General features: G+C 38.5%; 1 protein-coding gene across 2 annotated transcripts in view; it reads right to left on the bottom strand.

The window, feature by feature from the left end:
* NOL10 (nucleolar protein 10) overlaps window positions 1-14,077 on the bottom strand; it is a 49,933-nt gene extending 35,856 nt beyond the window's left edge. The window contains exons 1-11 of one of the 2 annotated variants that reach the window (XM_066314802.1): window positions 13,991-14,077; window positions 13,530-13,575; window positions 12,689-12,787; window positions 11,839-11,916; window positions 10,002-10,039; window positions 7,003-7,139; window positions 6,195-6,260; window positions 4,445-4,505; window positions 3,847-3,932; window positions 3,411-3,489; window positions 2,049-2,198 (exon numbers count right to left, since the gene is read on the bottom strand). In XM_066314802.1, the coding sequence (XP_066170899.1) occupies window positions 2,049-2,198; window positions 3,411-3,489; window positions 3,847-3,932; window positions 4,445-4,505; window positions 6,195-6,260; window positions 7,003-7,139; window positions 10,002-10,039; window positions 11,839-11,916; window positions 12,689-12,787; window positions 13,530-13,575; window positions 13,991-14,056 (906 nt within the window). In that variant the 5' untranslated portion in view covers window positions 14,057-14,077. The remainder of the gene's footprint in view (window positions 1-2,048; window positions 2,199-3,410; window positions 3,490-3,846; window positions 3,933-4,444; window positions 4,506-6,194; window positions 6,261-7,002; window positions 7,140-10,001; window positions 10,040-11,838; window positions 11,917-12,688; window positions 12,788-13,529; window positions 13,576-13,990) is intronic. The other variant, XM_066314803.1, reaches the window with a different exon arrangement.
* Window positions 14,078-17,357: the final 3,280 nt, after the last annotated feature.

Here is a 17,357-nt window from a genome sequence, read left to right as displayed (position 1 = left end):
GTGGGGCTGAGGTCCATAAGTTCTGGCACACTGTCAGTGTAATCCTTTATTCAACTCTGAACATGGTAGTTTTAAGTAATGTTACTTTGCTAAGCATAATTAGCTGAAAAATGGATTAAGAGTTGAATTTGAATCTAGAGTTTGGTTCTGCCACTGTACTAATATCTACATGAAATGAAATATAGCTCAACACATTATTTATGATTTATAAACTCAGTATTAAAAAGGTCTCGATATAAAATAAAAGTAGCAAGAGCATGCAGTGGTATCTAGCTTAGATCAGAATTGAAGTTATTATAAAGGTTACTTAAGAAAGAGGTAAAAGCAGGAAACAATGTTCTCTACATAAGAATTGGAACACAGTCTGAAAAACCCAGACAAAATACAGGTGCTCTTATAAGCCAACACACAAAACAGGCAGTAAAGGAAGAGTCTCTAACAACTGGACCACATAATCTGAAGCATGAGTCTACATGCCTACACAGCTCTAAATGAGGGACAGGAACAAGGCAAATTTTGATCCTGTTCCTCTTTTTTTTTTCTTTCCCTGCAGCAATCCCACCTACCTTTCTGGGCCCTTCCTTTCCCTCCCAGTTACATGCTGTTACCCCACCCACCTCTGGTCTCTCCCTGATGATTAAGAAGAGTCCTCCTCCACCCCGGCCTCAGCAGACAAAAGCCTGGTGCTCCCCACCCCAAGGCACGTCTCAGCATGGGGCTATTCTGGTATCAAAGCCATATGGCTCTCCACCCGCAGTCTGCCTCTGCACTTGGTTCCCGGCCAGAGATAGTCAGGAACCAGCATCTGGGAGACGTGGAGCCAGCTGGAACATACTCTAGGAAAGAGTCCAAAGCTATCTTTGCCTTCCAGCGGTGAGAAACCCTCCCTTTTCTCACCAGAGGCCACCTGACAAACCTTACAGTGTTTCATTCTCAAGGAGGGAAGTATACGTACCTAGGAAAAATAAGGAGAGGCCACTGCAGATGTTTTAAATAATAACCAATAATTTATTTGCTCTTTCAAACAATAAAAATTAACTGCAGAGGCGCTTACAAAAAACTACTTGCCATCACAGAAAAAAATAAGAGACTGTTGAAAGTTCATGAAGCAGCACAATAATACTGAAGTGACTGCCTGAAATAATTAGAAAAAAGCCTCTACTACAACTCTCTTTATGTTTCACTATAAAGTTAGAAAAGCATAGATGGAGCATGTTCTTTAGAAGGAACACAATGACTACATACATGCCCTCAAACCAAACAAGTTACAATAGTGTTACTATGAGTCTATAGGGTAGCAAAATAAGCTGCCCCACAGATTTATAATAAGGTTCATTGACAGAAAGGTAAAAAAGAGGGCAGCATGATATAATGCAAAAAGTCCTATGAAAATTAGAGATTTCAATTTTACTTAGAGGTGCAAATGGCAGGGACAAAGATACTGCCCATTGCAACATAATCCTCTAATACAGTGTGAGATACAGTTATTTGGCTCCATGCATAGTATCTGCTTCAGTATCCAAATAGTCCTGAGAAAATAAGCAGCACCTGATTTTCATAGGTCCTTAACTAACTGATCTACCTTTGAAATTAACCCTACTTTGAGCAGGGAATTGGAACGAACACGTTTTCTCTGGTGAAAAAATGTAACTGGATGCATTCAAGAACACTGTGAGAAATATACAAACCAAGGCAATGGCTAAGATACTACTTTTTATGTTTAAATCTTTCTCCTGAAAGAAGCCTCTTGGCCAGACATGTACAAACAGCTAAAAAACCCCTAAGACTATAGCGTTATACCTGACAGGCTATTGAATAACTTCCCAGATGTTGATTTAGTCAGACAGGTCAAAATGCTATGTAAATTAAGAGACATTAAAACTTCAACTTCTTACACTGAATTTCAGCTTAATTAATCAAGCTGCACAAAAATCACTCCAAAACAATAAACCAAAAAAAAAAGAAAAAAAAAAGAGAAAAAAAAAAGGAAAGACACAAAACCTAAAAAACTCCTAAAAATCTGAATGCAGCAACATGAAACTACTTACTGTATCTTTGTTCCACATTTTTATGATTCGAGAATCCGCAGAGATAATTAAATCCAACTGATGCTGAAACTGAATTGATTTAATAGGCAGCCCATAGTGGTGATCTTTGACTATTAATGGATTACTAGACCGGAGATCATATAATAAGACCTTGAAGAATAAGAGACAAATTAAATGTATAACACTGTAAGATCATGAGAAAGTCATGCCTATCAGATCTTCACTAAACATTTAACTAAACTTGAGACTTGACTTTAATACATAGGCAGGATTTACGTAAAATAAATTATTTTAAATTCTGAAAACAACTTATTAAGTGAGCCCAGTTTATTCTAACCAGGTAATTTAACATTAGCATGTTTCTATCTAGAAAAATTAACAAATTTAAGACCTAACCAGCCTTCTAAAGATTTTTAAATTTCTTTTGGAAAAAAAAAAAAAAAAAAAAAAAAAAAAAAGAACGATTTTTTGTTTCAATACTCTTAGAATTTCATAATTAGTAATAATTCACTTTCAGATTCTTGTGTTGTTGTTACATGATTTAAATTTTCAGATTATCTTCCAGATTCAGTGAATATAACTTTCCCTCAGCGAAACATCACAGAATGTAATTTTTTATGTTAAGGAAAGTAGAGAGTATGGGCCCTGTCTTCCAGAAACCTGTATTTTATCTTTAAAATTTCCTATAGAACTTGAGAAAGTTAAATCTCTCATATGTAAAGTGTGAATAACAATTTTTGGGAAAAAAATAATATCAGCGGTTTGTTTAATGAGAAACAACCTACAATAAGATTTGGCTGGCTTGTACATTAACATAGCAAATACAATTCTCACACACGTATCTGTTCTTGAAGAAGCTACAGTTCTCTAAGCCCATTAAAATACTGATGAAGGCAGGAAACAATCTCCACACTTCCCTTTACAAATATGATGGTAACAATAAATGAATTAAAATGATTCTTCATATCAAGACAAGACACTAAAAATAACAGATGAAAGACAATAACTTCTGGGTTTTTAGCCACCATCAAGACAAAGGAGAGCACATATGTTGCATTGAGATAGTACTCAAAGTCCCAAAAAGCAGCAACTTCCCCACACACTTGACTCAAGAAAACTGCAAATTTGAAGTTATACAGTATGTAGGTTATGATGATTTAAAGTGGTACCTATAAAATTCTTAAGAGCACAAACATTTGATAAAATTAAATCACAGTTTGATTATCACTACTCAATACATGTAATTTATGGTCTAATAAATACTTGCAGTAATATATACTGTACTCAATGTATGATAGACTTGGACTGGGAATTGCAAGAGCAGGATCTCCTAAGAACTGTGGTAGATGAAGTCAAATCTACCTGCCCAGTAGATGTTCCAACAGCCATATTCAAAGCCCCATCAAATTTCAGTGCTGAAATGGATGGCAAACCTTCTATCCTGCAAAGCACAATGCTTATAGTTAGGCATTCTTTCAATAAAGCCTGCAAGTAATTTTTTAATGTTAAAAAAAGAGCTAAGTTAATTCTTAGCTAATAGTAAAATAATTCACAAGTATCATTCAGAAATACTACTTCAAAAAGCTGCACTGTTTACATTCACAACATGTATTTGTATACAAAAATAGCTACTACTACTTAGATCAGTGTCTAAGAGAACTCCTTTATGACTAACAAAATCCTTTATTCATGCTAGCAATGACAAGAGAACAGGCAGGTCACTTTAAAGCAAAGTGGGATTTATTTCTAAACCCAAAACTTCTGAAAAATCCAGAAGAAAAGGTAAGCCTTTACTCACTCTGTGTCTGCTGTCACACTGCTTAAAGCACAGTCCAAGAGCCCAACTCGATTTCTAGTTCTAGGATCCCAGCATTCCACTTTACCCTAAAGAGTTTAGAAAATATGGTTCAAGCTTATGCAGCTGCTGCCTGGTACTTTGAAAATGTTTAAATAAAATTATGAAATATCTAATCTACTGAATAATTAACAAAATTTCCTAGGTTGACATGAGTTGTTCAAATAATGACATACAGGCTGCACACATTTAATTCCTATTTTTTTCAATGCAATCTAAATCAAAATCACTAACACTAATTTTCTTAAGCTTAATAGGGTACACATGCCAGCTAATTTCTACAGATGGCTACACTGCAAAATGAGAGAACATTATTTTCACTCCCATCTGCAAAACCTCAAGCGCTCAGCAACCAAGCAACTCTGCTATTTTATCTGCACTATGCTCTGAAAAGTCACCTTTAACATATCTACATCTAATACAGCAAATGAGACCAATTTTAATTAATTAGGTTCATGATTTCTTCTTATCCTCCCGCAAATTAATATAAAAATGAAACAAGAACTACTGCCCTTTTCATAAAAGGAATGCAAATATTTACCTCAGCTGTTCCCATAGCAAACAAGAAGTGTACAGGATTTATGTCACAGACGTTACTTTCTCTACAACAGAGAGAGGAGCAAGTTGAATGACCTCAGAACAATTTAACACATGAACAACTAGTAAGATTTCTGTAATTGTGTACTCTATTGCTCAACCTGGAAAAGCAAAAGTTGGAGGAGGGACAGATGGCCACATAACAACAGTCTGCCATACTTAAGGGGAGATAACTAACAATCTGGAGCCAGAGACAGCACTGATTACTTGAAGCAGGTAAGGTTCCAACTGGATGTAAGGATAATATTTTAATGCTTATAAAGATAATAAAGCAATGAAATTAGTTAATCATAAAGGCTGGGAAATTTCCATGTTTGGAGCTTTCAAGACCCTCCTGAGAAAATTCATCTGAATTCCTATGACCATGCCCTGAGCAGGAGCCTAAGGCTCTCTGCACTCCTCTGCCCATGTCCACCACCTACCACCAAGCCCTGCCACATCATTCTGCTCCACGGTATTCTTGAACAACTCAACAGGACATGAAGAAATGGCCCCAAGGTGTGGCAGGGGAGGTACAGACAGGATACTAGGAAAAAATTCTTCACTGAAGGGGTTGCCAAGCATTGGAACAAACTATCCAGGGAAGTGGTTCAATCAGCATCCCTGAAGATATTTAAAAGATGTGCAGATGAGGCATTTGGGGAGCATGGTTTAGTGGTGGACATGGCAGTGTTGGGTTAATGGTTGGGCCTCATGACCTTAGAGATCTTTTCCAACCTAAATGAATCTGTGATTCTAATTATGTCCAAAGATCTTTATGATTACTTATGTTCTAAAGCTTGCATCTCGAACATGTTCTGTCTGACCGATGGTCTCCTTTTTCTCACCAAGTATCCTGTTTCTCAGCAGGACGCCCAATACAACCAATTGTTGTATTCTGACAACAATTCTTCCAAAGTACAAATATTTCTCTCTACACCCCACTTACCCAGCACTTTCCAACTTCATCCAATCAAAGATCTTTACCTCTAATTCCGTAACTCATCCAATTCCCTCACCTCAAAACCTTCTCACAACTTAAATCTCATCTCTCTAATCCAGATTTTACTCTACACCCTTCCCTCTCCCATTCCAGAATTTCCCCTTTTTTTTCTTCTGTTGCTCAGTTTTTTACTGTGCCTTCCCAAATACTTCTTCATCCATTAAGCTATTCTGCCCACTGAACACCAGCTGTTGCCCACCAACAAGCCACTCTATCTAGTGAAGTCTGCTCTTCTCATCTGCCTCTCCCCACATGAAAAAAGCTCAGTTCCTACTCTGGTACGGTTTTCAAAAGAATCAGACACATGCTGGAGATACAAAAATTCTCTCTGGGCTACTTCAAGAGCAGAAGGACAAAGACATGTCTGGGGAAGTACATACCCCGTGGGTAGATCGCTATATGATGGCTAAATTGAGTAATAATGGCAAAGTTTTAATGAAATGCTCTTAAGATCAAGTTATATAATACCTATTTAGTCCATATTAAGCAATTTTAAAACATCCACAAAAGAAAATTCAATTAAACATAAAAACTAGAACAAAAAAAATTACGGAACATAAAATGAAATGAGACTCAGACTCAGCATATGTTCGTTTTCAACTCTGCAAAGCATTTGGGCAGCGTTCAGAGACAGCACTGGTGGTGAGCATGCTAGAAGTCTGCTTCCACCTGGTGGAAAGAAGACAGAGGTCATGCATTGCACAGAACTTACGAAGCTTCAGTCTGCAGGGAGTTCAGAAATCTTCCTTGCTCCAGATTTAGCCTGTACACTTCAGAACTACAAGAGAAAACCCCAAAATTACTCTTGTGTCTTACAAATACTGAAAAACACTGCTGTAAATTTGGAGGCATTTTAAAGATTCTTATTCACAGCCTAATTTTGCCAAATACACAATTTTCAGAATCCACGATTTACAACAAGACAAACATATACTTTGATGTTCAAAATACAGAGAAGAATGTGCATGGTCATAATTTATTTATTATACTTTAATATCCTACCGATTACTATTTTACCAGGTAAAAGATACATTAGTTCATTTCTCAAGATCTTTTCATTTCCTGTGATTTAAGTTACATCTTGAATTTCTACTTACTTTGTTTGAAACCCTAAGGGTCTAATTTTATTTTTACTATGTCTTTTAAGAAACCAAATTATGTGATTTAACTCACACTTCACAGCAATGAAACACCGATCAGGATAGGAAAATTAATTTTATTTTCCTTACTTATATGCTAAATGCTTTTTAAAACCATACACTTACCTGTAGTTTTTAATACAAATTTGCAAATACATTATATACATGGTTTAAGAATCAAAGAAAAAAACAGCTTAAAAATAGCATGGGAAACTGAATTAATTTTAATCTTTCCACATTTACCACTTTTCACTGTCTCCCTTATTAATTTGGAAGGAATTGCCACTTCTTCCACTTTTTAACTTTTCTAATATTTTAATGTTCATTTTATTACTGGAAAACACTGCTAACAAAATTGAAACAAAATATTGCACTTAATACCTTGCTCCTACAAAATACAGGTCACATGATGGGTAGTGATAAGAGAAATCTCTACCAAATTTTGGTATTCTTGTCTTGTAGTAATGGCCATGTTGTGAATGAAATTCCACAAATCTACCACACTCCAAGAAGACAATCTGAAAATAAAATAGAAAGCACTGAAACATACAGAAACACAAAAGGATTTCCTTAACCTGTCCTACAAGCACAAACTTCAGTGATTTTTTTTTCAAACTCATACAGGCTTATCAGAACTTATTCAAACAATTTCTACTAAAACGATAGAATCAACTAGGCGCTTTATCATTCTCACTAGCCACAGCAAAGAGTTTTGTTAATATACATTATATGGATATTCACAAGAGTAAATGAGACACCCTGAAAGAAGTGACTCTGCAGTCAGAAGCAGCACAGTTACCTCATGTTCTACTGCACCAAAATTAACATCTCTACTTCCTCCAAGGCAGTACAGTCAGTGATTTCTTCCAGGTACAACGCTGTGCAGACACCAGTATGTTCACATGTACTAAGCACATGAGCTACACATCCTAATGCACAGCAGTGCTCCAATAAGGGAAACAAATGATCTTTCTGCATTTTTGTTCTTTGCCAACTGAGTAAGAACACTGATTATTTCTTCCTGAAACTTAGACAAACATCTCAGCCCTGGAAAAACCTACAGGGAGGCATTACTAGCTCAATCTACTTCAGTAAATAAAATAGGCCAGGTCCTGCTGTTGCACTCCTTATGGAAGGTTAACACAGCACATACCCACAGGAAGGGATCCTTCCACTCCAGAGACAGGATCGCCCACATCACCTGTTGCACTCATGCTATGCTGCAAACCATGGACAGGCACTGTGCAATGGAGGAACTGCTGGCGTGGCCCAAACTCATGCCATGCATTATAATCAGAGCCAAACCTTTCTCTCTGAGCCTCATCCTTATTTAGCTTGGCTTAGAAAAGTGATACTTTAGTTTAGCCTGTACATGCATCTTCTAAAAACAGTAGATAGTGAATATCTAAAATTTTCTACTGCTGAATTACACTGTTATGCAAATAAGGATGAGAAAGTCAGGGAAGGTGAGGTACACAAGTTACTTTACATCTGTCATCTTTATAAATAAATCTGTATATTCTTCCCTTAAGAGACGTGGACAAAATACTGACCTGGGTTGGCACTATTTAATTTCTATTTAATTTCTACAATATTGGACTTGAATATATTCGTGTTCTCTCTCATTAATAGAGGACACAGCTCACTTTAAATCGTGTTAGTTTTTCATCATACTAAATTAATTTTGGTCACCACCAGAAAATTACAACCTGAGGGTAACAAAAGCATTGGCACTTATGTGTGACAAAAATACTATCTATACTATACTGTACTATACTGTACTGTACTATACTATACTATACTACACTACAGGTCTCCTGGCAAAAGACTGGGGAAAAAAGATACCACTCTCTCCCAAGTCTAAAACTTAGTCCAAGTCTAAGACTTTTAAGCCTAAAACTTATAAAATCAGAGAAATGTAACTGGTCTTATGGGCACTAATCTGTATGAAAAAAAACCAGGTGCTCTCACTGTGAAAATGCAAATAAGCCTCAACCTTACAGGGACAGCAGGAACAGATCTGGGGAGACACTATTTTTCCTGGCTATGAAAGGATGCTGACAGCACCAAGAGAGCTACCAAGACTGACAAGGGACAGAATACAGGCATTACAGAAAAAAATCTCTCTCTGCAGTAGCAACAGTAATAACTCAAGATTCTCCTGGGCAGGTTTGACAGCAACTAGAAATTGTTTATGACAAGGTAGAACAGAATTGCAACAATTTACTGGGTAAATCTGTGGAACCACCATGCCTGCAGATTTTGACAGAACTGTTCAAGCATTAAAATGGTGTTTTAATTGCTACTCTATGATTCTAAAAATTACAAGTGTAATTTCTCAACTAGTGTTCCCACCTTCTAACGTGTCCACAACATTAGGGCAGCTACCTGAAGTTTATTTTCTGATGATTTCTTAAGTTTTAGTAAAATATAATTGAAAACATAAAGACTGTATGAAGTTGAAAAAGTAGGGCTTCAGCCTGAAATACAGCACCCATTTCAGCTGAAAACACACACACCTTTCTGTTCATAAGCAGTCAGAAACATTTGGGAACACAGAATGTTCCTCAGTCTCCCAAATGACTATTGGGCATGTACAGCCAGAAACACTTTCCACCAGACAGACAAGTGGGAAGCTACTGTAAAGTATCAGCCACTACCTTCTGCTACTTGAATTCATGCACTTCCTTGGAAATCTCACAGGAAAAATGCAAAAAAGCTACAAGGCTAGATGATCATGTCTCTGTTTATTAAAACAAACCTATACCTGAAATGGTAAGTAAGGTCTTTTCACAGGAAAAAAAAAAAAAAAAAAACAACAACCAACAACCCATAAAATAAACACTTGAGTGATTTCTTCAGGTACAGCACTTCATTTAGAAATAAATGAAATTAAAAAATAAGACTTAAAAAAAAGACATTACTTCTCTCCATAATTTATGCTTCATTCATATGCTCATAATCATCATGTCTATAACAACACTGACAAATCAGGTTGTTAACTTACCCATAGCTACCCCAACCTCTCAAAAACAGTGCACATCACTCGTGACAAGGGATTGTGACTAAATGTTAGCCCAGAAAGAACAGTTAATTCCACTTTTCACATTATTTTGCTTGTAGGATAGATAACTATTTAAAGTCTTTTGTCTCCAATAGACAAAAGACTTTAAAAGTGCTAAAGCAAATTATAGTACAAAGACACAAAGAAAATAAAATTTTAAAGGTACAAAAAAATGTTTATCCTGTTTGCTGTTTGTAAAAAAAAATTTTGTTCCAAAAGCTGTGTTGATTGACTGCTGTTACTATATATGAAAATGCATTTTAATATACATACTAAACCCTTTTTTCATTTATACAGTGAAAACAATTAAACATACCTTAGAGTAATCATCTGATAAAATCTCAAACGTAACCACTGGAGGAGAGAGCAAGAGAATTTTGAGTCAACTAAGCAAGCAAACTTATTTGCAAACATTGGCATAGTCCTGAAAACATTTACATTCATGCTAATCTTTAGTCATGTAGGTATTCCCCACAGGTGTCAATGCACAATGCAGGCATTAATCTTTAGTAAGATCTCTAATTACGTAACTTGCTTTGCAAAACCGTAAGTAGTTTTCTAAAACTTCAGAAACATATGAAACATCCTGTAATCTTTTCATTGTTCTTGTATACTTGACATGTTCCTCAACACAATGCTCAATTATGTATTTTATTGCTGTGGGAATGTCTAATCAAATGGTTTTCAGTCAGCGTGTGGTCCATGGAGCTTTGGTAATCCATCAAAGATGATAAAAAATTACATGAGTTTGGGCATATATGCATAAACTTGCATATGCAGTCCTTCCAAGGGGTCAGCACTTCCACAAAAGAAGTTCTAAGGCTCAAAAAAAATCACAAATGTGAAAGCTACTATTCGTGCTGAACACTAACATATTGAACTTTGCCTAGTTTTAACTGAGGTGAGTTTGGAATGTTAGGGAGTAGCTGCTTCAGCTAAATTGGTTCTATTTAAATGAGATAACTCATTTAAAGTTACCTGAAGTGACTCTATGCTAGACTTCAAATGAACACACTTCTGCAGTCTACTAAGATGCCAGTTCAAAAAAAATTTACTTTAAACTCTAATTAGTAGCAAGCATTTATGATTACAATGATTTCTACTCTTTTGAAGAGGGTTTCACTCTTGCTGAATCTTCCTCTCCCCAGCCTCTCTGAAACCCTGCCTAACAGTGCTCCTTCACCCTACATGACTCCTTGCAGTCCTGAGGTAGAGAGCAGAGAAACACCCCCATGCTCTTATTACAATTTTTACTTTTCACATCACTTTCACACACATCAAAGTTAGACCAGTTCAGTTCTTCTGTAATGAATGTGCCCATCTTCTCATTGTTTTGGTCACCCCTATATCCCAGTTTTCAGCCATCAGTCTTCTAATATCTCAGTCTTCAAACAAAAAACCTGAAATAACAATCTTCCCACACATCCTCCCCAAAAACAGCCAAACCAAACAAACAAATCCCCCTAATTCCTCAAATTTAGGCACCCTAAAAGCCCAGAGCTGTGGCAGCTCCTGGCCTGCTCAAAGTACCAGCTGATTCTCCCTTTCCCATTGTCTAGATGGCTCCTTATTTTCCTTATCACAGCTGTTCTCCCACCAAATTAGTATCAAACAAGGTGTAATCAGGGCTTTAGCCATGCTACCATCTACCTCTAAGTACCTTGTTTCAATAAAACAAACAGAAAACCAAACCAGCAAACAAACAAACCACCACCCCTCAGGAAATTCTCTTTATCCTGTAACTCACCTACTGAGCTTGGGCTCAAGAGAGAAAACAGAGCAACCTACAGTGCATTCTCCTACTTTTCTGCTTCACAGAGCAGGTAAGAAGGGAGATCTTGCCACCACCCAGCCATAGTACCTTTGTCACATTCACCAAACAGAACACAGATTTCAGCCACATTCACCCTCTGAGCCCCACACTTTCTGGCTCAAGGTAAATCTTACACCCTTTTCCAAGCAAGGACAGAACTTTGAAATCAGAATAAAAGAGGAAAATTCAGAGATGAAGACTAGATGATTTTGCTCTAGATTCTTGTGCTCCCCTGAGGTACATTCTGTCCCCTCAGCACAAGGAGCAGAATTTCTGCCCGAGTCCAGCCCGGATTATGTATGACAGACAACTTGTACTAACAGCCATGGCTTATACTAACCTTCGGAATCTAAGCATCTTTCAAATTTCTGGGATAACTGATAGGTATCAAAACAGCGGACCCTGGGCTTGTAAGTTCCTGAAAGAATCATTGGATGTTTAATTAAATAAAGAAGTTTAACAAAAAGATAACACAAAAGCATGTATTTTTATAAGGTCTTACATAAACAGGTTTTACTGTGTTTATACTATAAGTCTTCTTTACCTTCCCAAAGCCTGTGTGACTGGAAAACCATGCCTCTTAGTAACACGACTTTACAGCCCCATTTCTCTAAGTATCCTACTTGTATGCAGGTTCTCCTAACTACCAGATACCTCATACAGAATCTAGTAACACCTTCCAGTAAATCTGAAAGACCAAGGCTCCATATGTTATTAACACCTACTAAAGTATTCATGTTTGCATCCCATCTTGACAGATAGAAAATGCAGTATTATCCTCCTCCTATAAAACAATACTCAAACAATGACATTCAGAAGTTATTTAACATACATGCAATGAAAGTAATTCAGAACTTAGTATTTAACTGCACTACAGATTTATCTGTCAGCAGAGGGGTTGGATTTAAGCCAGCATAAACCCTGGCAGCAGAGGGGTTGAATTAGATGATCCTCAAAAGTGCCTTCCAACCCAAACCATTCTGTGATTCTAAGAATGTATGTATTCTAAACAGAAGTGTTCCACAGCACCACTCCCAAGACAGCCCTTCTATCACACATTAAGAACAAGCTTCCAGAATGTTCAGTTCTACACTTTAAAATGAACCCTTGCCAGTTCTACCTAAAACATTCTGTACCCAAGATTACCTAGGACTTTCGGCCTCTGTTAGAGAGACAGTTTGTTAACTCACCAACTGCCATAATATACTGTCCATCTCTTGATACCTTAATCTTTGTGCTAACCGTGGGCATTTCAAAGTCTTGAATAAGTTCAATTCTTCTACGGATATCTGTAAAGAAAAAAAAAATTAGAATTAGCACAGTTCTATCAGTCAAAAAAACTGTAACAGTTTCCTAAGGAAGCATGTTGAGTAAATTGAGTTAACTGCTGAATATAAGGAATATCGTTTAGGATATTGTAAGTAAGACATTGTGAGCAGATTAACGAATTGTGCCAACCCCTCCAAGGAGACTACCTCTGTGCAAAATAAATTAGTATTCCAAGGTAACTGTGTAACAAAGTATTATATAATGTAGTAGCAAACTCTCATTGCACACTCACAAAATTAAGGCCTTGTATAAGGTATTCCATGCCCCATTACCTCCATGCATTTTTTTCTTGGTAAGTTTCCTGTGTAACACTTCCTATGATTCCAGACAGCGTTTTTTAATTCTTGTATGAAGCTTAGGTTAAAGTGATGTGGTCCTGCTCTCTAAGGCTAGCACAACATCACAGAGAAGTTTACAGTCAGATTTTAACATAAGAGACAACATGGAATTCATCCATCATGTTTCTGTTACAATCCACAACCGAAATATCTAATGTCTAAAATTTAAAACACCACTGATTATACAGCGTTCATGTGAAGCTATACAAGAATTTGAAATAACTATCTGTAGTTTAATTCCGTAGTTTTTATATGACTTAGGGATAACTTCTGTGTATCAGTCAGTGAGAAGTCTCCTCTGGGTCGCCATGTGATGTGTGGAGCAGCCGAGTATTGCAGAGCATCTTGAGAGAGGAAAACTCACCCACATCTTTCTTCTGTAAAGCTCTTTTCTTCCTGTCAGAGAGCCACTGCAAGCAAAGGTATACATCAGTCTTGAGCTCATTATTCATACAGGAACCCGAGAATCACTTAAAGTTTATCTTTATTGAAATATAAGACATTTAGGCCGCCAATTCTTTCTTTTTCTTGATTATCTTCCCATTTCCACTCCACTGAAGTTTAACCATTCCACACCAAGGAAACTTAAAAAGTAGCGTTGCTTACGGGTCTGTGGACCAGCACCGCTACCCTCAGAGGTTCACGCATTCGAACTACGTTTGTAGTTCAAGAAGCACTGGGAGCTGTTTCTCGGTAAGGAGCCCACCACAAGCGCACGTGTGCCGGGGCAGCCAGGCGGGCCGGGGCTCGGCCCCGCTGCGGCACGGCGCGGGTCCAGCTCCCGCCGCGGGGCCCGGCCCGGGCGCGGCCCCCCGGCGCCCTCACCTCTGGGAGGCTCCTGCCGGCGCTCAGGCTGTAGATCTTCACCTCGTTGAGGCTGGAGACCTGCATGGCCGCAGCTGCGCCCGCCTCTTCCCGGGCACACGGGAAGCGGAAGGCGAAGCGCTTCCGTGGGCTCGGCCCCGTGGGCGGGGAGGGCGGCCGGGTCTGCGCCTGCCTCACAGCGGGGAGAGCGGGGCAAGCGCAGCGAAGCCGCGGGACAGCGAGGCCGGCTGCCTCCGCAGCTCACGGCAAAGCGGCTCCCGGCTGCGTCCTCCCCGGGGCTGCCCACGGTGCCCGGAGCGCGGGGACACGGCCGGAGCCGGGGGCCGTGTGTCCGGACACAGAGGGCCCTGTCTGTCCGTCAGGAGTGTCCCTCAGGCAGGCCGTGCTGTCATTCTCCGTGGTCTTCGTGTGAAGTCAGGAAGGCAGGAGTTGTTCTGGCAGCCTTGGTGGAGTAGGTTAATTTTCTCCCCCTGTGCCAAGCCGTCTCTGTTAGCCATGGAAAAGTGAGCCCAGGATTTGCTGATCAGAACCTTGCCCGCAACCATAGAAAACACAATCTTATTGCTTTGCAGCATCACTGTTGGGGGGGGGGGGAAAAAAAAAAAAAGTTTTTCTCGTTCCAATTTACAGGACCAAAAACAAGGAGTGAAATAATGTATATCCAGTCCATACACACGTGGAAGAAAATGAAAATCGCAACTAAATTTTAACAATGCATAACTCTGGCACAAGGTGCAAACTGAAGCAGTTTCAAATAAATCTTACGCGTAGTTCCCTGAATGATGTATCACAGTGATGATACCAGTATCACGACTAAAAAGAGCTCTGTTCTAGATTGTATTAGAGGGTGTTAGAGCTGAAGTTCCTGGGAGATGAGCACACCTAAATATAGGTACCAGTATGTTTAAGCTAGGTGTTTAAGCTCTCATTTCAGAGAGCTAAGGCTTTACTTGCTTATATGTAGGTTGTCTAGTGACACTTGAAATGCCATATGGTATCCAGGGCACCTGAATGGGGCTGACACAAGACTTATGGAACTCTTCTGCAGTGTAATCTGGAGGCAGCAGGATGTGCAGGGACATCTCTGGTGACCCTAGAAGCTTAGGCAGCTGAATCTCATCCCTGGTAAATGCAGTTAATAAAGCGTAAGGAGTGTGGTGCAGCAGCCACTGGGTGTCTTCTGTGGGGTGAGTTTGATCAGGTTTCACAGTCTAATGAGAACACTATGAGCTGTAATAGAGATTTGAAGCTGAATTGCTAAATTCACTTATCCACAATTCTGGATATTGTAAGGAATTCCAGACATTCATGAGGGTTGGTTGATGTGACTTGAGATGTGGAGACAACCTGTGTTATCTTGGAACAGCAGCTGAAAGACCCAACGGGATATTTATTCCAGGGCACCTCAAAAGGCATTCAGCATCATCAGATGTCTGAACCTACAAAGAATCCCTAGAGGTGTAGAACACTGGAGATAGCAGCTTTCCATGTAGTGTCAATGTCATAATTGTTTGGGTAATTAATTCTGGTTATCTTTTTGAGAAAGTTGTCTTGGGAGATACTTTAAGTAGGGCATTTCAATACTCTTAATGATTGTTTGGAGGCGGAGTTTTGCTCCCTCAGTGTGGCACCTGAAGAAAAACTCACAAATACTAAGAGAGGCAAAGTCACAGAGAAGTTCATTGCTTTGGTGGATCAAAAGGAACAGAAAGACATGTGATGATCATGAGGGAATTAGACAGCTCTGAGATCACATGGCACCACATGTGGCGCCAGCCAAGGAAATGAGTTGGCAGAGCTGTGTTACCACCAGACTGCTGCACAATTATTATCCCACTGCATGTGCTGCCTGCTCCTTCCCCTCCACCTTCAGCGTTGCCTCATCCTAAAAATATGTAATGGGGTAAAAAGAAAAAGGTTTGAAAAGTCACAGTAAACTGAGAAAATATAATGGAAAACATTCAACAGGACATTGCTTAGACACTAAAGTGTTTTCTTGCTAATTTTCTTTTAAAACAATATATAAGTAGCATAAAATATTTCACTTTAATAATAGTAAAAAAGCCACATGAAGAAGAAGAAGAAAAAAGAAAAATGTCATTCCTGCTATAAAAATGTTCAGGAATTAAGTAAGTGTATATTGTAGAATCAGGAAATCCAACAACCCTATGGCTTGGATTTTACCTTATTTGTTATAACATCCATATGTACAGAAAAACATTCCTAAAATCTAGCACCGCTGCAGCAAGAAACTTTTCTCATCCGTTAGCACTAGTTTCAACTTACATGATTCTAAATTTAAGGAGATTATGAGAATGTAACATTTCTAAAATTAATCATGCAAAGCATCTCCACAGCTTGAGACTGCAGCAAGGATCTGAACAGAAAACTGTTCTTGGTTTGAAATGGGAAAGACCGGCCTTATCTAGGTGATCAGGGCTACTGTACCCTTCAGCTGTAAGCTGTGGGTAAAGATATATGATGCAAATACTTACACATCAGCTAAGTATGCTTTCATTATTAAAATGTATAGTCTAAAGAAACTAACAAAAAATAAGATAATAATCACTTCTGTGAATTCCATCTGACAGATTAATGTATTAATTTTTTTCCATAGCTTCTGGAATACCCTTTGTCATGCCCTAGAGGACACTATGATTTGAAAAGAATTGGAATCATAGCAGTTATGAAAAATGAATGTTTAATTAGCCCAGAAAGAAAAACAACGACAACAAAACCCCCAAAAACCACACACACAGAAAAAACCCAACCCCCTCCAAAAAACCAAACCAAACCAAAAAAACCCTCAAAATGGTTATTTCGGCTACAAGTCTTCTCAGTGTCTTTTTCTGGAGTGCTTCCAGTAGATTCTGTCCTCCACACATGTAGTGCTTTTTATGTATCACTAAAATGTTAAAGAGAAGCAAAGGAAGATGAATCCTTGACTGACCTAAAGAATCTATAAATTTAGGGCCTAAAACCTTGACCTACACGTTAGCTACCTAAAGCATGATTTACATGTCATCATTTGGGGTGCCTTGCATCATCTGTTTCTTCCTAGTGCTGAAGACACTTACATCTTTTAGTGATCTTCATTCAAAGTTCTTGAAGTCTCAAGAGCTCTGCTTCAGTGCATGACCAGACCTGCCTGGCCCCAGCATCTCAAACCCTCTCAGTTTACAGCAGGTAAAAAAACTCCAAGAGCATCCTTCTGTTTAATTTCTTGTGAGGGCTTCATTTAACTTTGTTACAGAGAAACACAAGTTAAAAATACACCATTTCTTGAAGAAAATAAGCCCCAGTAATAGCAGATTGCCTAAGTGCTGTATGACAGCAAGGAATTAGACCACTCAACTGGAAGATGAGA

The sequence above is a fragment of the Sylvia atricapilla genome, chromosome 3 (assembly GCF_009819655.1).
Source record: "Sylvia atricapilla isolate bSylAtr1 chromosome 3, bSylAtr1.pri, whole genome shotgun sequence".
Classification (NCBI taxonomy): domain Eukaryota; kingdom Metazoa; phylum Chordata; class Aves; order Passeriformes; family Sylviidae; genus Sylvia; species Sylvia atricapilla.
The sequence above is the reverse complement of the archived record's forward strand: the minus strand, read 5'-3'. Positions and strand labels throughout refer to the sequence as shown.